We start from the raw sequence: 23,036 nt of genomic DNA on the forward strand, positions 1-23,036 counted from the left end.
CACCGCTACCCATCTCATACATAACAATACCTCCTTAATTGGAATGCACCTCCGACAGTTACAATGGAATCCAGGTAAAAACACACAAACACACGGAGTACAAAGAGAGAAAGAGACTACGTGCATTGGAAAATAGCAGCGGCCGGTCAAATACGGTGTAGCGTTTGTAACTGAAAATAGCAGGAGTGCATGCGCACTGAGAGACATGACTTATCTTTCCTGCTGTTTACTATATCAGTAAGCGAGTGCGGGCTTCCTGCAGTTTGATCTCAGGGATGTGGCAAAGTTTTACCACAGGGCATGAAAACGTGTGCACAGCTGTTAATCTTCAATCAAACATATTACACGCACGGAGATGGTCATGTTTGTGCTCCATGGCCCCCAGAGTGGGAGTATGGATTATCAGCAGACACTTATCTCATCTTGTCTGTCCTGACAGTTAATTTGATGGCAGAGTGGCAAATTCTACTAGCTGTCAGACCTTCTGTGAGGATTCGACACACATTTCCCTTTCATCAATGCAACTAAACCAAAAGTAGTACAGCTGAGTGTTAAAACTGTAAAATCATCCCAGGATGTGCCTGGAATTTTCCTCCTCCGATCCACTCGATCACAACTCACTCTCTCTCCTGTGAGTGAAAATTTCACTAAAATTTTAGCACTATTTATACACAATCTGAAAATAGGCCGCGCAACCAGGTCCCACTGTATCTGTAAGTGATCGCTGCTGAATGTTGTTTTGTTTTGTTCACATTATTTACTTTTTCTTTTTATTAAGCCACCAGAGAGGTAAAACTAATGAAATTACAAAACAAAGCCTTGTAAACACTGTAAAATATCAGTACTGTCTGGGAGAATATCATCTGTAATTTGTTTTCTTTTTACACTAAAATATGCACTTACGTATTTTGTGTTCTCTGTTTTTCTTCCTTGTGTGTTACATCTTCATGACAGTTGCACAAAAATGTACGCCACGCTTTGGGGTGATTATGTAGCATGACAAAGTGGATCTTTTTTTTTTTTGTTCAATCTTAAAGAAGCTTTGCTGTTTATTCAAGCCAAGAAAGTGTTTCTGATGAGGTTACATGGCAACTGAATCTACAACCCACATTTTACAATTAACAGTATAAATATATGTTTTTGTTGCTATTTCATGAGCATGTTTTAGTAAGAAACAGCAAGTAAACTAATGTAATGACCCATTAAGGTTTTATTACATTTCCTGCTGTAATTTAGAACTTAACTTTAACTATGAAGAGAGTATGTAGAGAAGATTGAAGCAAGGCGTCTGGACTTGTGGAGTTTTCTAGAAGACGTTTCGCTGCTCATCCAGGCAGCTTCATCAGCAGTTCATCAGCACAGTGGTACTCAACACACAGGACTACCACTCCAAAGTGACAGATCTCCTCAGTGACACAGCCACATATGAGACACTGAAGAGGGACCCCACCGGAAACTACAAGAAGAAACTAGTCAGCTACCTACAAAAACTGGAGAAGGATCAAATAAACAACCGCAAGCTCTACTTTCGACTGTATCCTGGGGAAGCCACTCCACGCCTGTATGGACTCCCCAAGATACACAAGGAAGGAGTCCCCCTCAGACCCATCGTCAGCAGCACAAACTCAGTCAAATACAACGTGGCTAAGCACTTGGCTGAACTCCTGACACCACTGGTAGGTAACACACCACATCACATCCACAACTCACAGGACTTTGTGAACAGGGTGGAGAAGATCCAAATGGACCCAGATGACACCATGGTCTCATTTGATGTCACCTCCTTGTTTACTTGCATCCCTACATCAGAAGCCACAGAGATGGTAAGGACGTGCCTCACACAAGACAGCACACTCAAGGAGAGAACCAACCTAACGCCAGACCACATCTGTGACCTGCTGGACCTCTGCCTGACCACCACTTATTTCCAGTACAATGGGAACTTTTACAGACAGAAGCACGGCTGCGCGATGGGATCCCCTGTGTCTCCTATTGTGGCCAACCTCTACATGGAAGAAGTGGAGAGAAGAGCCCTGAGTTCCTATCCTGGAACCACCCCCACTGGTTTAGATATGTGGATGACACCTGGGTCAAAATCAAGATCAACGAAGTGGAACGGTTCACAGAACACATCAACGCAGTGGATAACAACATCAAGTTCACTCGGGAGGACACTAAGGATTACAATCTGGCCTTCTTGGACTGCACAGTACATATTGAGGAGGACAGGAGCCTCAATGTGGAAGTGTACAGGAAACCCACACACACGGACCAGTACCTGTTGTTTGATTCACACCACCCACTGGAACACAAACTGGGAGTCATCAGGACCCTGCAGCACAGAGCACAAACTGTACCCACCAGCTCAGAGGGGAAGAAGAAGGAGCAACACCACATCAGGAAGGCCCTGCAAACCTGTGGCTACCCGAAGTGGGCACTCATCAAGGACAACAACCGGCGGAGAAAGAACATCTCCATTCCATATGTGTCAGGAGTATCAGAGAAACTCCGCAGGATCTTCAACAACCATGACATCCCGGTCCATTTCAAACCGATGACAACACTGAGACAGAAACTGGTTCACCCGAAGGATAAGATTCCCAGGGAGAAACACAGCAATGTGATATATGCAGTCCAGTGCAGTGAGGAATGCTCTGATCTGTACATTGGAGAAACTAAACAACCACTCCACAGAAGAATGGCTCAGCACAGGAGAGCCACCTCCTCAGGACAAGACTCAGCTGTTCACCTCCACCTCAAAGACAAAGGACACTCCTTTGAGGACAACAATGTTCACATTTTAGACAGGGAGGAAAGGTGGTATGAAAGAGGAGTCAAGGAAGCCATCTATGTTAAGCTGGAAAAACCTTCCCTTAACAGAGGTGGTGGCCTCAGACATCATCTTTCCACCACATACAATGCAGTGATTCCATCCATTCCCAGGAAGTTTGCACATACTCACAGTAAGAACAAAGGGCTGTCAACCAGTCCCCCTCCGGCAGTTTCATAGTCGTTAGCCAGTCGTTAGACACACCTGGCCCAGTCAGCCAGAACATCACAGGTAAGTATGGAAACATTTAGCGCTATTGCTTTTTCAGTTTTTTTAAGTTTTTACCCAGACCCACCCACATAGGTCTGTAACTACATATAAACCATGTTTCCCCACCAAACAGTTAGAACTGATGAAGCTGCTTGGATGAGCAGCGAAACGTCTTCTAGAAAACTCCACAAGTCCAGACGCCTTGCTTCAATCTTCTCTACATATGATGACCTGGATGACTGAGAATCTTCATCAACACAATATGAAGAGAGTAAAATAAATTCATATTCTTATTATCAAATCTCTCCAGTGCAGTAGGTAAATTGTGACACAACACTGCATCAACCCAAGTTTTGTGAGGACGGCATGTGGTGAGAGAAGGGACTAAAGACTGGCAAGCATCCATAGCTGCATCCTGTTGTTAAACACCCTCCATCACACACACACACACTGCATCACTCTCTCTTCATCCATCAAGCCTAACAGTGAACATACTCTCCAAAATAATTGAATCCATACTTTCAATACAACAGTATAAGAGGGTAAAACAGCAGCAACACAACTGCTGCAGTCATTAGCTATTGCTAGTACAGCATCTTCTCTTGTTAAAATACTGAACCAGGTGCCACTACACAGTAATTGTACTGTTGACTCCATCACAGGCATCGAGCTTAAATACATAGCTGTGTTATTCTGCAAGGCTTCACTAATGTAAGTGATATCAGTAATGTGTGCTGGGAGGTCCTTTCTACAATACATTTTGACAATTCCAAACTTCATTTGTTTCAGTGAGCACTTTATTTATTGATTTGGATTAAATAGACCCCACAATAGCTCTTGGCTAGCTCAAAGCCAGCATTGGGGGTATTCACTGAGGTCCAGGAGTGGAAGAGGAGGTGAGCCAGCCTTCACTGTTTCTTCCCTAGGTCCCTTATAGTCATTAAACATGGCAATAAACCCAGCCAAGTGAAAAAAAGACAAAACTGTGGTTATTTTTCCCAAGCACTGAGCTAGCTGAGGCCACACAGGCGCCAGCTAGCTCTCTCTTTCTTTCTCCCGCTACTTTCCCATCCTTTTTTATCTCAGCCTCTTCCACAGGCTCCCTCCTCTTCACTTTCTTTGTCTTGTCAAAGGGTTTTGAGCTCAATAAAATACTATCTGTCAGTCAGCGTGCGATAGAGTAGGTGTATTCGACATGATATTGACACAACCTTGACATGCCGTGGGCCGAGCATTAAGGTAAAGGGGATGCAGAGAGATTTGGCAGCAAATAACTGAGAGGCCCACAGAGAGAGACAGGCTGTTAGAGAGAGACACAAGATTGAGCCTCTGTAGTAATGTTAAAATAAAGTTGGTTTGACAGTGGAGCTGATCAGTCCCTGCAGAAGATTCTATTTAGTAATTTTGTACTGTGCCGTTTTATCCTTTCACAAGCTGGGCCTCATCTTTGGTTTCATTTTGCTTTTTAGGCTCCTTCTTCTTGCTACCCCTCTCTGGTTTTATGTCCATTCTCTTTTCATCATGTTTCAATATACAGTACTACTCAACGTTGTCTCTGTGCCACCTCATTTCATTGAAAATCCTCTTAGAAAGTAATTTGTACTCAACACATAAGGATGTAAAAATGGTGAAATAAATAATATAATGGAGGCCGGCCAGCATATTTTCCATTCCTGATTGCTCACGGTCCTTTTGTATTTCGCAAATTGGAGATTTAAGAATGCGTATTGTGGTGTACATTGAATATTACACTGTGTCCTCGGTGAAAATCCACCAGGAAATGGGGAGATTTAGCAGGAGAGCATCTTCCTGGATGCTCCCAATTATATGAAAAAGATGAAACGTGCCAAGTCTTCGTGCTTGCATGACGCTGTTTTTCTAAGACAAGAGCGAGTAGTGTACGTCTGAGAACGGAAAAGCCGACGCAGAGAGATGCTGCATTGCCCACGGGCCAGCGCCTGTTAGTGGAGTTATAACCAGAGTGGAAACAACACATAATATGGAGAGACAGATAGAGGAAGAGGAGGGGGAGGGGGGGAGGGGAGGGGAGAGAGTTAAAAAACAAGGAGGAAATTGAGACAAAAGCTTCACAAAGACAACGACAAACTCATATTATACCCTCATACCATCTACCATCTTGCCATCCAGGAGAGTGCACCATAAGTGTTGTGTATTGTTTCTTGTGGAAGTGTCTCTATGATAAAGCCACTTGGGGTGCACTGACGTCTTTCATCTAGCTCGGCATTGATAAACACGCTGTATTGAGAGGCGACTTCCTCGGCTGCTGCCATCAGTCTCACTAATGCATCTCTTATGTCTTTTTGTCCGTTTTTATAGTCTTTAAATCCTTCTCTTTCTGTCCTCTCTAACAAATAGTAATCACAGCTTGCAGATCTTAACTGCTAAAACCCTCTCTGGAAGCCAAACGTATACATTTTTCTTAAGAATACAGTAAGACATCCAAGCCATTTTCAACTATTACTGTATGCAATATATTCAATGGAGAGACATTAATTAAAAGCTGATTCAGTACACTGTGCTCACTCATCCAGCAAAGAACAACTTTCTGCACTGTTACTGGGCATTTATCAAAGCCTGATGCGGAGCCATTGTTTTAAGCATAAAGCAGCCAGCAGGGACAATAAATTTTACAGATAAAAGTTTTACAAGCATTTGCTGCTTGAACAGTATTTTGTGTGCACTGCAGTTAAAAGATCAGGTAGAAGCTGTAAAGGCATTATGCTGGCCATTGTTATATCGCCTTCTGTTAATATTTATCTATTATAATGTGAAGTTTTGAGTTTTGTGCATGGTGAAATTCACACTAAAACATTGGGCTTAATGAAATATGCTGTTATGAAACAGTCAGACACATCTTCACTGTGTATCTAATTGTACTGTACTGAACTTTAATTACACTAACTTAAACAGTATATATATATATATATATATATATATATATATATATATATATATATTTGGTATTTTCTACCATACTGTAATACCATTTTATACTGCTTCATATCACATCTTGCATATATCATATGCACATACTATCTGTAATGAATTATAACATATTGCATTGTAACATATCTATCTTTATATCTACTTTTATTGTGTCATAACTTTCATGTTATCATACTGTTATATTGTATTGCCATAATTGTATGATAATAAACCCCTTTGTAATGTCAACCTTTCTGTATTGTATTTTAACGTAACACTCATAAATTCATCAGACCTTAAGTTTCCATAGGTACTCTTGACAAATACACATTACTGTTGGCCATTGACTGTTCTGTGTACATTAAAAGTAACTTTCTTTCTTTCTTTTCTTCTTTCATCCGTCTATCCTAATCAGTTTTAAAGCTGCTAGCGCCTGCCTGTACATCCTTAATGTACCAATCCAGACTAATAGCACCTTCCATTAGTCCATTATTGTGCTTTGATTATGACCATTTTTTTATTATTTAGATCAGGGCCCATTTAACTACTTAACAATCTCATCAAAGCATTGCTTCAAATCAATAATGTGTTAGGTAGCATCCAGATCACATAATGATGAGTGCATTGTCCTAATCAATACATGTCTGTAGTTTCCCAGTAATAAATGAGAAACAATTTCTTCATGCAACTTTAATGAAGGTATTTGGCATAATAAAATATGAAAGAGTGATTGTATAATCCCTGTAATCTAGGAAAGTGAGAAAATGACTGCCTTTTTATAAAAAACATACAGCAGACTCAATGAGGTAAACCTTTTACTGCTTTGTTTGATTAATGATACCATTTCACTGTAATTTAATACCCTGTTTGATGGTTGGTGTTCTTATCATCACTAGTCATGAAGAAAATTGACTACATTGTTGGAAAAGGTCTTTTAAATCAACTATTATCATTTACAGAAATGTGTAAAAAAATGTTGCTCTTGAAAAGAGGTTAATCAGTCGTTTAGGATATTAAACATACAGTAACAAAAATATTTTTTCTGTTGGTGGTAAAGAGTTTTTGTAGCTCACTCTTGCACCACAATTCTTAATGTATGTAAATAGTGCAACTGTCTCTGAATACGGCTTTGAAGACATCTTCATTTTAGAGATATATCATACCACCCTGTTTGTTTTACCCCGTGTGTGTGTGTGTCAGAGAGAGGTGACATTGTTCCTGGCAGAAATATGTTCCAGGTTTGGGGCTCAGGTGGCTCTGGTTTGTCTCTGATCAGAGCTGACACACAGGACAGTGAAGTAACACACTATCTCTGTCTCATTCTTGATTTAGTTCAATCTCGCTCTGCTGTGTAATCCCTTCCTCGCTCTCTCTGCACACACACACACACACACACACTTGCACAGAGCTGTGTTGTAAGCTCTATCAATCTTTCTGGACATTGATTGACCAATAACCTCTGCTTTCTCATATATGATGTAAAAGCATCAGCAGCAGCTGAATGAAGCCACCTAGTTGGGTTGAGGACGCTTCTTGAGAGAGTACAGTATGTCTTTTTTTTTTTACTTGAATAGAATAGCTTATGAATACATTTCTGCATGGCCTAGAATGTACTGCTTCAAAGAATGTCAATTTGAAAAGGCTGCTGAAAGAATGAGGACAACATGGTGGACCACACAGATGAACTGATTGTGCAGCCTGTGGTTGTTATGTATCATTTATGTGTCTTTATTTAATTCTAGCAGTCTTTGAATTTGAATTTATATATATTTCCAGATCTTGGACAGTTGAAAGTTCATTGTTAAGTTCAGGCTGAGAAGATGACTTATTTCGACCTGCGATGTACTGGATACGACAACTTTTTGTAGCATTAGATTGTTTTATATTGTATTGTATCCAGTGTAGCAGCTTTACTGTGTAGATCTGGAATTTTAAGGCTCTGTCTTATGTTAGGTTCTGAAAATTTTGATTTATAATATCATCTTTCCTTTTTAATTACCATTTTTGGCCATGAATATAACTAAAATGAACCAGAATATTAAATACACAATATGCACCATGAAGATCCTAAAGGGTATTCTGAACAAAATATGTTTATGTATTGACTTTTACTTGGTAAAATATTCCAAAATAAGTATAGTAGTTTACAATATACTTACTATACTATAAAGTAAGTACTATACTATACTATAAATAGTTTCATTGCTGTTTTTCTATTTTGGGGTCTCATTATGACAATGAAATCCTGAATACGTCCCTGATCACCAGTACAGTGAAGATCAGTTCCTTTAAGCAAAGAAGATCTCCAAATATAAAATATAAAAGTGTACTTTTCCTTATTGCATACCTGTACTTTAGTTCTTGTTTGGAATAGTGATGCAAAAAGACATAATGAGAAGAAGGGGTTAAGAGTCCGGACTGGACTGCTTCCACTGCTCTGCTGACTGTAGCAGCTCAAAAACCTGTGTCTGTGCCAATGTGTTTGATCACCAAGAAAATCCTCTTGTGTCAAACTTCCTCTGACTCCCCAACTTCAAAAAAAAGAAAAAGAAAGAAAAGAAAATATAATACCACAAATCAAAGAGCATCACGGAGCAAGAAAAAAGATTCACAGACACCACCTCCAAATAGCATAAAGAGAAATATGTATCAAAATATCACCAGTCATCTTTTTTCCTCCAAGTCCAAAAGAACCAGGACGGGGGGGGGGGGGGATAAGATGAAAGCGCAGATAAAATCACCTCCACAGTGTAAGTGCTGTAGGTTGGAGATAAATTAAAAGCAGGCTGCGAGTTTTGTGTCCTTATTCCAGCCAACGATTAGACCTAAATCTTCCAAAGCGGGGCACAGGCGTCCTTGGGTGTCCCCATTTTTTTTTCACCCACCTTGCTTGATTTGATGTTATCATCACTGACTTGAAATAGGGCTAGCTTAATATTTGTGTAGTTCCTTATTCAATAGCAATTTCATCCTTGGGCTAGAGGTTGAGGGGCAATAATAATGCAGCTCATTGTGTAACCTGGTCTCAATGGGTGCTTTGTGGCTCAAAATCCAGACAACAATTTGGTTGTCGGGGACAATGCTGTTAGTTAGCCAATGTATTTTCAAGGGCACAGCGGCAATGATGGTGTCCGAGGCACTCTATCATTTGAGAGCGAGATAAGAACCTCTGGAAAACACTGGAAATTGCTTTATAATGGGGATCTGGGTTCCATTAGCCAGGCCTTATGATCATCCGAGGGTAATGATTTTCATAGGAAAAAACACCTTTTTAATTGCAGTGGTCAGCACAAACACTTTCACCAACACATCTCGTATCCAAAGTCCCACCTACAAGATGTTTGACTTGTGTGTATGTGTGTGTGCATGTGTGTGTCAGTGTATCTCCTCTACTGTAATGTGTATACACATCCCCCAAAAAGACTTCAAAACAAGAAAAAAGGAAAAACATGCAACAAAAATACCTTCGTCTCGAGGCTTGTTCATTGAAGATTCATCAGTTTTTTTTGTGAGCGGACCTAGGGTTAAGAAAAAAAGGGGGGAAAAAGAGAAAAGAGAAAATTCAAAAAAGATTACTGGCAAAAACCGAAAAAAAGAATATCAAAAAAAGAAAAGAAGCAAGAGCAAAAAGGACAAATCAGCAAGAGTTCATGTGTGCTTATTGTTTTTTTTTTCTTTAAAAAGAGTACAAAAACAAAAACAAAAGGCATCACAGACACAGATTTATCACAAGAAAAGACACAAGATCAAAGATTTGGATTTCCTTCTCTCCCCCCTGCAGAAGAAAATGGCTGCCATTGTTTATGGTCCCTCTTTCTCTATCTCTCTCTCTCCTTTAAAACCCTGTTTTATTCTGAGTTTATTGATTTATTTATGTATTGAAGCTGGGTGGGTGGCGGGTGTTGGGGGGAGGGTGGTGAAAGTGGGGGGGGGGGGGGGGGGGTGCAGATTAATAAGTGGTTTGACGCACAGGACCCAGGCCTTTCCTCCAACCATTTGTCAAAAACAGAGATATACTGCTTTAAAAAAAGCAGGCAAAGAAGAGGACACCTAAAGGAAGAATGGCAGATTTGGGTCCTGATGCTCAAGCCTCCAAATTTGAAATGCTCAGCAGTAAAGAGTGCAAACGCACAATACACACTTAACACAGAGACAGCTTTGATTTGACAGCCACTTGTAAAGCAGAAAGACACTGACCCTGTAATGGTAAAAGGCATGTTAAACAGATCAAATACAACACAGGTGCTTTTTGGAGTGTGTGTGTATAGTCATTATTTAGTGGTTAAACCAGAGAGCTATTCCCCAGGCGGGTAAATAATTACATAGTACAACAGCAGTGTGTCAATTTGAAATGACAAGTAAGCGTGACGCTAATTGCGCAGAGGAGTGCAGGTAAAAGGTGAATGTAATTTGATCCCCATCTGCCCACTGGCTGTTTTTAGTAAATTATAAGAGTGGCAAAGAAAATGACAGAGAAAGAACAAAAAATTATTTTTATTTATTTGGTGTTGATGAACTCATGTTACAATTAAGGTACCTCACTGTGATGGTTGTTTCTTTGTCAACAAGAGCTCCAAATCAACAGGAAGTACCAAGTAAACAGCTTCAAAAGTAAAGTTTTAATTCTATCATCCACCCACTTGACACTGTACTGTAAGTTTTTATTCATGTACAGTGCAGTTCAAAACTATATTTACGCTCTCCACCTTATCTTTTAGGAGGAGTCACTTTGTAGAAAATACTCTTCACCTCAGCATTCAGACAGCAAAAAATACTCCTCACCTTTCATGGTTTTCATCTGATAAATCCACTTTTGGAACTTGGTTTGGCAAAAAAAAAAAAATAAATCTTTTTCTGTTTCAACTGTGAAAAAACAGAACTGACTGATTGGGAAAAGCCTGCATGAATGAAGCATCTGTCTATCACAGATGAATCAGATCACTTCTCGCTGTCATCAGCTTACAATGTCTACAAGCCTTGAAAAAAAAAGGCCAGCACTAGTTGTCCACACTGAGGTTAATGGAAGAATCTAGTTCATTTTTTGGACTTTTTTTGGACATTTTGACCCAGGCTGACAACTTCACACGCAATATTCATTAGGTTCAATTTTGTCTCTGCTTGTGAGCCTGCTGTGAGGATTCAGAGAATACTCAGTTTTGCAAGAAACAATCAAGCAAATGTGGATTGATTTCACACAGAGAACAAGTAATGGAATCTGTACAATCTAAAGGATATAGTCTCTCTCATAGTTTCATGAACATAAACATTTTTACACTGGCATATGCACCTGTGCAGAATTTCATGACTTTTGTGAATATAAATAGCGAATCATGCTAGCGAATACTGCAGACATATTATTTCACTCAGGCCTAGATAAAATTTGTACATAATCATAGTCTCTTAGACGCCTTCTTCCTGACAATGAGCTATAAACAGGCATGTTCCTGATTAATGCACATCAAATGCATTTCTTACAAACTTTGTCAAGTTACAAACTAGTTTGAATACTATACTGTCTATCAAACAGAATGCTGTTTTTTGGAAGTAGGTGGGGTCGGTGGTGACAAAATGTGGAAAAGCAAAAATCAAGCAACCATTACTGGCCCAGCAACACGCTGAGAAAAAGAGTGTAAAAGCGGAGTTTGATTGACATCTTTTTTGCAACGAGTGGGCGAAAGGGCCTTGCAGTGTGAATCGAGCTGTGGGGGGGAAAAAGTGCTGGTTTTCCTGACATTTTAAGACTCTTTTTTCCCCAATCAAGAGGAGATATGGTGATGGGAATATGTGCAATTTGTTGCTGGAGAGCCAACCACCATCAGGCTCCTGACACACACACACTGACTCTTACCCGCAGGTGCTAGAAATACCAGCATTATTATAATGCCCTAAAACAGAGACTGGCATTTGCTTGTCTAGTTTAAACACATTATTTAGAACTAAAAATAATGATACTTGTATGATGAATGTACTTTTTTTTCAGATCTATAATAAACTCACTCATGTGACTTTTGCCTTAGATGAAGTAGAGGCTGAGGAATATTTCAGACCTCCAGTTGTTTACACCCCCTCTCATCTCAGTGAGGTTGTTTTCCTCTTCCTCTCCTTGCGTTAGTCTATGTCTGTATTGCAGGCCCGACTGCAGCTCACTTTGAAGCTGGTTATGTAAGGCTTCACTTCTCCCAATGGCCCCACAAACACAAATGCCAGACTAACACATCTACCAACACTACACATGCACAACAGACGTAAGACAGAGTGTTATGGAAGAGGTGTTGGAAATGGACAGAGAATCAAAACTTTGTGAAACTATTTGTGCAGCTGTGTCTGACATCGAGGGAAAAGACAGATTAAGCATGATAGGATTTTTTTTCTTCCCTTGGTGTGCTCAGACACACCAAGTATGTTCAGGCAAAACTGGGAGTTTTTCAGAAGGAATACACGAAAGCGTTTCATATCACACACACAAGTCCATCTAATATTCTGTTTGTGTCTTTTGTGGATGGGTAATGGGGCTTTCATACAGAACATGGTACTGCTGTGCTCTGAAACCTATTATTTTCCACCATGACAGTTTGTCACTGAATCATGCTTGAGCTGTGACAAATACCCATGTGGCCAATAAAAACAAAGCTGCTTCATTGTAAGCAGAAGGTAGCAGTAATGGTAGCAGTGTGTGTGTGTGTACATAGTTACATCTGCCCCGAAACTGTTTGGAAAGAACCCTGTCTTTCAAAGGAATACCTTGTCTGTCAGTCACAGAAGGGAACTTCAATGAATCAGATCAATGAATCGCCAAAGAGGACACACAACAAGCTGTTGACTTCTAAGAGCTAGCAAGTAGCAGTTAGTGAAACATTATGCAAATTGTGCAATAATTTCTTTCAAGAAACAGCACGGCTGTATAATAACAGTTAAACCATTATTAGTGGTTGCTGTTTGATTGATCGGTGTCCCCATCTTGTGATCATTTAGAGGTTGCATGCATCTTTTAAAAAAGCGTTAACTATCCACTGCACAGACCTGCGCTGGAAGTATTCCTGACAGATGGAAGGCCAGCAGCGGATCGTAAAATGTTAACATATTGCCCAATATTACATAAGACTGTACGCATGCTTAATAGGCTGGACATGGAACCGCAAAAAAAGAAACCAGCAAACATATATGGTGGCTGGGTGTCCAATTACTTTTGCCCATAATCTTCAGCTTCGAGCCTGGCAAGATGGAAATTCCACAATGACTATGAATACAGCTATTCTGCATGGTAGCGCATGGTGGCCCCAAGCTCGCAACCTAGCAGATGTAGTTCGCAAAAGCACATTTTGCTAGCCTCAAAAATCATTGACACAACCTTAATGTCTGATGGGACTGAAATGTGATGAGTAGGCAGGTTGAAAAATAAAATTCAGGGCATTGGATCATAAAGATTGTGGCTTTTATTGCCAGTATACAACCTGAACACCAACTGGCAGAAAACTGCAATGCAAAGTTGATTAAACACATTAAAGAAGCACCATGAAAAAGAGTGCATCCAGACAACAACAGCTAAAAAGGGAAAAAGATGGTGTCAGTATTGCACAAGGTTGCGGTATCCAATTTGGAGTCAGACAGGAAAAAACATATTTATTTTTTTAGTAAGATAATGTTCTTCTATTGTATGGCATTGTCCATGTAATTCTTAGATAAGTTGACACCATGTTTTTTTTGGAAGGGCTCATTGGACTTTGTATAGTAGTGAAAGGTGGCCTTAATGGGTCAGGTCTGTGCATATTTATTGACCTATTATATTATATATAGAAGAGTTTTGATGCAACAAACCTGCCAGAATTATTACTACAACCTTTGATTTTATTTAACACATAGCCCACATTTTGCACAGTTATATGATTTGGTGCAGACAGCTGCCCACACAAAAAACAGAGGAGCATGTCTTATGGATAGGAGCAAGCGTTTGTGTGTGAAAATGTTTATGTGCATACGAGTAAGTAGGTGCTGAGTAGCTCATTTAGGCAATGTGTGCCAGTCCGGCATGATCTACGAGGAAATGGAAGTGTGTCTGACAGCTTGTGAGTGAGTGTCGACTGTAAAAGGTGGACGCTCGTTCAGGGCGATGAAAGAGATTGCACAAAAGAGATGGAGTAAAGGAAGAATAGGAAAGAGAGGGATGGAGACATCATCATTGTCCTGCAGCTAAAATACTGCAGCAGAAATGCAATGAATAACTCAGTGGGATTTGTGCAGAAGCATGTTAGAGCAGGTTGTAGAGGAGGGTGAGTGAGATGTGACTGCCCCTCTGAGAGTCGCTCATCCACATACTTATATCACGCAGACATACTACTGTCAATCTTCTGCTTCATTATCACATACAACAGCTCCATCAGCTGCTAAACCCAGCAGGTCACTGCTGACAAATGTGAAGTCCATTTTTAGATGAATGGCAGGATCCAGTACGAGCTGGCAGAGCTCCTGTCCTTTCAGGTGATGCTTCCCCCTTTAGAAATAATCCAAATGGATTCCTACAGTTGTCATTGGTCGCCCTGTCACAATCGGTTTTCTGCTGCTCTTGTATCATTATGTCTCAATTTAGTTGCCTCAATTAAATGACGCAATTGTTATGACTGTTCATCAGGGGCAAGGTGGACTTACACACAGCAAACAAGAGATGCTGTGCAATCACCTCCATCTTTAAAGTCAGAGAAGTGCAAAAGAAATCAATGTAAAGCTGGAAAATACACAGCGTACAATAGGTGCAGCACAGCAAGGCAAAGTCAAGGTCTGATCCATTGAAATAATACAATCTTCATTCTTTGTTAAGTCTCTGTATGAGGACTGCTGGGACTGCTCTCCTTCTCTTATGTCCATCTCACTTAATACACAGTAACCTTGCCTGTAGTAGCATTAGGTGAGTAATAAGATTTTGGGGATTTCAAAATAAAAGGAAGAAGACAGATGAGACTGTCATGATGCTGTTCCTGCCTGTTTTGGGAAAACCAATAAATCCTAAAGTTTAGCAGCCTACCATAGGACAAAGGAGGCACAAGGTTATATCAAGTTATTATTGAGGAATGTTGATTTATTGCTTTCTGTGTATTTCTGTATTTCTTCAAAGGTATTTCTGAAACCTAATGACTGTCCAAAACATGTTTGGATAGTTATATAGTTATCTTTTTTTCACCAATAAACAGATATGCAGATTGCTGATTTTTTTTCCACTAAAATGATAGACTGTACTTCAAACTACTTGTTAATACAGCAAAATATAGAGGAATGTATTAATTCCTTCGACATGAAAGTGCCACATTTTTCTTTTAACAGAGGTGAAGCAGCATACATTTATAAGTTGGTCTTATCTACATATTTTAGAAGTGCCTGATAACTCTGGGATTATGCTACCCAGCTACTAATTTCAAACGTTCAAATTATTTATAAGACACTCACTTCTGCCTTCCTCTCCATCCTTGTTTTTGGCCTATAAGAAGTAGATCTGCTCTGCCTGAGCTAGCTTTGGAATGCTTTAATCTCATTCTGAATTCTTCTCTTGAGTATACGCACATATAAAATAAGTAGGGGAGGTAATAGGAGTCAATCTAAAGCCTTTCCAGCACCAAACTCCACCTCATAAAAACTGCCCTTTTTTCCTTCTGTGCCCTTTATTGCTCTGTTGTGTTACATGTTCGGAACAGTTCAACTCTTCTTTCACTTGAAATCACTTGTCAGTTGTATAAATACATGAAAACTACTACTTTCCTGTTTTCAAAGCAGACATATTAAATATTTTTTTTTCTTCAAAGACTGTAAATGAGGACAGGGGGTGCAATGTGCTGTACATCCATTAAATAAGTAACAATCAGTTAATTCGCTAAACACAAATAATATCACCAATACTGGTCACTATAACATTGGAAGATGCTTCATGTGGATAACGAGACTATGATGAAGAAATGGTGCAATGAAAATGTTGTGCAATCTGAATCTGACATGAACACAGCAAGTGGTATTGTCCCTGCAGTCATGCACCCATGTGTTGTACCAGCATGCATTCAGATTCTAACATAAACAGTAAGTTTTTAGAAGAAATGGTTTTGAACATTAAATATCATCCTATTCTATTGCATTACGTTTGCTATGTTAAATAAGAAAACCTTTCAACAAACAGACATAACCTAACCTAACAAGGTTTAAGGCTTACAGTAATCTAAGCAAACCTGCGAACCTTGAAGAAATTCAAGCACATACAGATGAGTATAGGTGACGGTTAGCCTACTATTTGAAACACACACTACAAAGATGGCTTATTATCTTTTCAACGCTGTTTGCATTGCTGAGAACCACTGACCTAGTATAGTGCGAAACAGAGATGCAGGCGAATAGCAGTGATGACAGCTAGCAGCCAAGCGGGATCTTGCTTGAGGAAGAGACACTGAATTGAACGCGTGAAACATTTAGCTAGGAGGGGCAGGTGGGCAAGTGGGTTCAAATGCAGCTTTCTAATTGGCTGAAAGCTGTTCACTCCACTTACAGAGATTGCTGTGGCTCAGCGATAGAATCAGCTTCATAGAATGCATAGAAACTGAAATCGACAGTGTGACAAATTTATCCCCAAATCAAATGATATACTATGTTCATAATATAGAGTTTATAAATACATAGGACAGGTGTATGGTCCACTGCATCTTCTTATGAATTAGTGGACACTGCAGCCAATCAGAGTGATGCACATCCACAATTTGTTGGTAGCTTTACCCTGCAAGGCTGTTTGATCCATGTGATTATTAGCTTTCACCACATTGATACTACCAGGCCTCACGCTAAGAACAGTTGTTTTCAATCAGCATCCAGCTACAGGTATGGGTGTATGTTTGGTCTCCAGTGGTGCTTATAAACACCCACTGATATGCATAGTAGTAAGATTGCTGGTGGCAAGTATTATGTGCTTCTGCTTCATTCCTTTGGTGTTAGTGATTTAAATGTTTTTGTTTGGCTGCTATTTCTCTCTTTCTACAATTCATCTTTCACATTCCTCCTATTTCAGGTCACCCTTTCCTTCTGCTTGTAACATTTTTTCTCTCACTGTCAGCTCGCTCTGCCTTTTCAGTCTCTCGGTGCCTCATTCTCAAGCTTCAGACTGAGAGGCTGAGAAATATCGATCCAAACAGGCTGAAGGGGGGAGAATCAAGTAGGCAGAAAAGAAAAGAGGGAGAAAAATAAAAGAGGAAGAAAGATGGAGGGGATGCTGACACATGGTTTTCAAAATGTGTGTATTAGAGAGACAGGAGTGATAAGATGAAGCCGAAAATAAAAGAGAAAGAGGGTGCCATTTGTACCGAAATGGAGTCTTGGGGGGGGTGTGTGGTGTTGAGTGGATGTTAAGAATGAGGAAAGCGGAGAAAAGTGGGACTGCAGGGTATTTTTAAAGGCAGAGGAAAGGAAGGTGAAAATTAGGTGGGAAACAGATTTGTGAGAAGAAGAAAAAACATGTCTCACTATACTAGGTCAGTGAAGAAGGGAAGAAGGAATGAAAAATCTGCAGATGAAGAGATGACAGTGAGAAACAGAGATTATGTGAATCAGAAAGAGAGAGTAAACAGAGATGTGGCAGGGAGGCGGATGGAGTGACATTTACGGAGTGGTGATGATCGAGTAGGCATGAAGGTTAAAGCCATTTTCTCCACACGTAGCCAGACACACACAAACATGGACTTGTAGGCTTATCTGTTCATGCATTCATGCGTACACTCCATGGATAAATGTGTGCTTTAGATTTATCATTAGTTATTACACAATTATGAGCACACTTAGCTAGGAACTAGATACTCTGTTCTCCAAAGATACTGAACATAATCGCAGACTGTCAGCAGCTGCATTAAATTTTCATAAGGTGACCAAATAAAAGGGAGAAATCCAATAGTTACATTGCTTCATGTATCATATGGAGCCCCCAGTGTAAACACTGCACATAACTTTTAATAAAGAACATCAAGTCGATACATGGCTGTGTCCCTTGACAAACACATGTCTATAATACCGTGGTGAACAATTTCTTCAGGTATTGATAGGACAAACTGTGTAATTGTGTCTTTTCACACCCTTCAAACAACAGCTGTTAAAACACAATTAAAATTATTTTCCATGCTGAATTTATGTTTTGTTTAGGGTTTAATAAATAACACAATTTATAACCCAGTACTGTTAGCATTGATACTATATCGCTATCCTATTTTAAGGCCTGTGTGGGTTTCTTTGTGTGTGTGTGCTTAGCCAGTCAAAAAGCCATCTTAAACACGATTCCCTCTGTTACAAAGGTGACAGATTACTGGAAAGACTCTCACCCAATCTCCCATAACACAGAGGGTCTGTCAGAACAGCACCCACTGCTTGCCTCCACATGTAAAAGGCGTGTTCAGAAAAAGCCCGCTTTTTAACCATTTTGACATTTGCAGTTTTGTCAGTGGAGCTGTGTGTGCTCTTTGTTAGGCTAACCTTTGAAGAGCAGACAGTCTTTATGTTGTCTGACATATGGGGAAGGTGAAGTGGAGGTAAAGAAAAAAATGAGGAAAAAACTAGCGGAGGCCGTTATGTTAATCCATCAAAAACAAAATGTCGACAGGCTCAGCTGCTCTGTTGCCATTTCGTGCACTATTTCATCTCTGAGGCGATCTCTGTAGTATTGCCTCTCTGTGCCTTTGTCCATTGAGAAGATGAAGGGATCAATTGGTGTTTGTGTGTTTCAACAGTCATTCAACCCCTGGGCTATTTCTGCCCTGAACAAAGGCTTCTTGGAAAACTGTGCAATAACCTTCTTGTACGGATCAAGATCACTGTTGCTGTTTATTAGTCCACGTTGGCTTTAGACTCTGTGTGTTGCTGCAACAACCAAGCTGTTGTCTCTATATATCCAATCCCTACACTACCAGATATTACTTGGATAGCGGATATAAAACATCCACAAAGTTTGAAAATCCAAACAAAGTGATGTGATTATCAGCTGATAATGCAAGGCACTTCCCTGACTCTGTATTGTAGATTTTTAGATAAATCTTGGAGGAAGTGGCATTGGATCTTAATTGGAAAATTCCAGTTTCAAGGTTCATTTCTTTAAAAAATAAAATACTGCACATGCCTTCAAATATCAAAGTTAAGATAAATGATGAGGCATACTTCATATAAATCACTGCTAACCCTGAATGTCATTTGAAGTCTGGGTTTCTTGGACACAAAGAAGTAAAGCTTGTTTCTGTCTCAGTCCTCCCTGCCTCCATCTAAATCTATGTCTTCCTCTCAGGCCAGTCTGGTAAGAGCTTATTCCACCGCGGGCTGCAGCATTGGGACATTAGTAACCAGTGAGCAGATGAGGCAGAGCTCCTAATGCTGGCAGAGTGGGACACTAAAGGAGTACTGCGATAGACCATGGGGAGTAATTTAGGTCAAAGGACCGGGAGGGACACCAGGGTGCAGATATATGTGTGTGTGTTTTTACATTTCTTTTTTATCTGCTTCTATCCTCATGTATGTCAGCAATGCATACCCCTTATATATGCTTCCTGTTTTGAAACCATTTTTCATTAATACTAATTTGCCTCAGCAAGATTTTGAAAAATGGGAGTAAAATCCTGTTAAACTTGAACGCAAATATAAAGGAGACTTGTGGGAAATAAGGCTGAGTTGACAGCAGCGCTATAACAGAATGCATGTTATTTTAATGCTTTCAGACAGTTCAATTGCCATCACTCCCTCTCTCTCTCTCTCTAGCCACCTTCCCTCCCTGAAGCCACATCATACCAAAACACCAACAGTGTATAATCTGTTATGTCACCAAGAGACTAAACCTGTAGCTGCTGCATTTACTGTACAATCACGTTGGGACTGGCTCTGTGGGCTCCGTGGACTTGAAAAGGCATTTCATTAAATATTCCCATAAAAATGTTGATTAGGAATAAAAAAGTTTAATAGAGTTAGCACCTTATGGAAAAAATACTGCTGTCCTTGAAAAATAATCTTCACTTTTACTGTAGAGTTTTATGCTTCTTGGGGTAGTCAGGGCACTTAAAAGCATACAGTTACTAACTAAAAAAGGTCATTGGTAAGGACTATGCATGGTGGTAACATGTTATTTTCAACATATTTTCATATCCCTTCCTGTACAGTAGCAAATAAGCAAACTATTTCAGGGCCAGTCACAGAGTAGGCGACTCTGTGAGTATGCTTTCAAATTCTGTTTGTGCGAATGTGTCAGGACTGTTTTCTCTGACGCTGTCCATGGTGCTGAAATTTGAGCTGACATGAGTGTGCAGCACATGCTGCTGCCAAATGTCTGCTAGACAGCCTGACTGACTTCACAATGCAAGACGGCAGTGAAGTTTTAGATAGCGACCAGTGGGCATCCGCTGTTTGTGAGCTGCACTAAAAAACAATGAAGGGAAGAAAAAAAAATTGATGCCTTTCGGCTAAAAAGATGAAACAATGGAATGAGACAACATTGATTTAAAACTGAAGTACAATTCAGGAGTGGATGCATTCATGTAATTTATTTACAGCTGTTTGTGTAGTGTTTATTGTCATATTATAGACGCTCCAGAAGGGAGCTTGTGAATCTGTATCTGCCTCTGTATATATAATAAATACTCCTGGTTTATGATAAATTTAGCATGCTAATTTTATCATTTATTATTTTTGGACTGTCACATGCTGGCTTTTTATAAAGATATGATTAAGCTTGCATATGTCTAGCCACAAGGAAGTACATCTGGGAATGTCAGTATGTGTGCTAAATTGAGTGTGTGCGCGTGTGTTGGAGCTATGCTGAAGAATTGTAGTGGATTTCCATCATTAATGCTAGCTAGTGATGAATTGTGTGGCAGTGATGCATTGACTGCATGAACATATCAACAGATTTGTTCTACTGGAGGATATGGGCCTTACCTCTGGATAACCTCCTTCTCTTTCTCTCTATCCCTCCATCCCTTCCTTGTTTTAATCTCTCCCTCATTCTCTTTGCCCTTACAATTCAGTGTTGTGGGAAGGCACTGTGTGCACTGGGACCTGGCAGAGGGAGCTGTGTGTTCCTGTGTGTGTGCGTGTAGGAAGGATCATTTGCATTCACCGCCACTGGCCACCTTAGCTTCAGAAGCCCTGAAGAGATGGCCCTTTGAGCTGCATTGACAGAGAGGGAGTGTGTATGCGTGAGCAAAGACAGAGACAGAGAGAGAGGGGAGAATGGGAGGTAGCAACATACCTCATAGTGCAGAATGAGCAGTGCATGTGTATGCACACGTGCCAACAAGAGTGTGTTTGTTGTGTGTTGTTACAAATACAAGCTGGGCTGTGTGTTTGCATATACGTGCATCTACAGTTACTTAGCCTTGAGGTGAATCAGAGCCATTTATACTCCCCAGACAGCTGAATTCTGCATTTGCTGTTAGCCTTACAGGTTGCTGGGTTCTTTGATCTTCCTATATCTTATTTTTCTCAAGGTTACTTTAATAACAAGTACTGCTGCAGTATTTCTCAACATGATCTGTTTTCAATTTCCATGGGCAAAGATAGGATCCAGTGAAAGGTCAGGTCTTTGCTGTAATGCCTTAAATCAGGCAGTATAGGATTAGGAAAGGATCCAAGCTAAAGCTACTGTGCACATTCTATATAAAGTGATTCATAGGTAAAATAGAAAACACCACTTTCATTCAGTACAATACTACAATTCAATAATTCTGCAGTAGTCCATTTCTATACTCAAGCTTATCTTCATTTCACAGCATTGCTGGCTAATTCCCCCCAGTGCTCCTGGTCTCATCAACAACATGGTAACAGGATAGCTGACCATGCTTCCTGGAAATGGCAGACTCAGCAGTTCAAAATGTGAACGGTATCAATAAACTGGGGAATTAATTATAAAAAGGCAAATACACTGAGAACTGAGGGCAATTTATGACTGTTCACTGCTGCTATGCATTATGTGAAACCTGAGTCCAGTAACACACCACTGCAAAACAACTATGTAATCACACCAGTAAATGTATCAGATTACCTTGATTACAAAGCCAGAAGGTAATTATGTGGAAGGCGACTGGGGCTATTATCGAAACTAGAAAAGACTGTATCACTAGTCAGCAGGTACAACTGATAAAATCTGCCATCTAATGGGCTGATAGCACACTATTAGCAAAAAAGACTACAGTTTAGATAAAAATAAAAGAGAATGCAACAGTCACCTCATCACTATTTGTTCAAATAATAATATAAACACATTAATAGGAGCAGCTCTAACATTAAGGTATTACAAACACACAGGAAGAGAGAACTGGTAAGTATTGCTCAAAAACCCAGGCTAATAGGTGGGCGTTACTCAGCATGACTCCTGCACCACCTGTGGGAGTGGGCTAAGTATTAAATGGAAGGTTTAATTGATAGGACAGGGTACATCAGACTTCATCAAATCCTATTAGATGCACTTCATCAATCCCTAAGTTAAATCAGATGATATCCCAGATTGTGCTGGAGCGCCACTACAGAAGCCAAGCCAGAAAGAACGACGATAGTCAAAGCCTGAGAGCTTATTATTTAAGTACTGTTGTAAAGTCAATTCACTCTCCTGGGGCTAAAAAGATCATTTAAATGGACTGTCTGCTGCTAAATCCTATTTCTGCCTTCATTGCTCATCCAAAGCATATGGTGATGACTGGGAAGCTATGAGAAAATTCAGCAAGGATGGCAGGGGGGGGCATGCTTAAGAAAAAAGAGGAGAAGGCACCAATGGTGGAAAAGTAAAGAGATGAGAGGTAGAGAAGTAAAATGAGAGAAAAAAACATGGAGGGAGGACAGGAGAGTAGATCAAACCAATGACCCACATGAATGCAACAAAGCCTGATTATTGTTATCATGTGAACATGCATACACATCGTACACACACCCACTGGATACTAAAACCTACCCATGCATGCATCCACACCCCCCCCCCCCCCCCCCCCCCCGTCAAATTCCCTTTCTTTCTCTCCATAGCCCTGGCTTACAGGCTATAAATAGCTGGAACTGAGCTCCTGCTAATTCCTTCATTCAG

The 23,036-nt window shown here is 40.1% G+C and overlaps 1 protein-coding gene across 1 annotated transcript in view; it reads right to left on the minus strand.

Annotated features, from left to right (window-relative positions):
* The window catches only part of nlgn2a (neuroligin 2a), a 151,492-nt gene that overhangs the window by 65,347 nt on the left and 63,109 nt on the right, over positions 1–23,036 (minus strand). Inside the window, exon 5 of the mRNA XM_028429364.1 lies at positions 9,451–9,504. Within this exon, the coding sequence (XP_028285165.1) occupies positions 9,451–9,504 (54 nt within the window). The remainder of the gene's footprint in view (positions 1–9,450; positions 9,505–23,036) is intronic.

This window comes from Parambassis ranga, chromosome 18 (assembly GCF_900634625.1).
Source record: "Parambassis ranga chromosome 18, fParRan2.1, whole genome shotgun sequence".
Classification (NCBI taxonomy): Eukaryota; Metazoa; Chordata; class Actinopteri; family Ambassidae; genus Parambassis; species Parambassis ranga.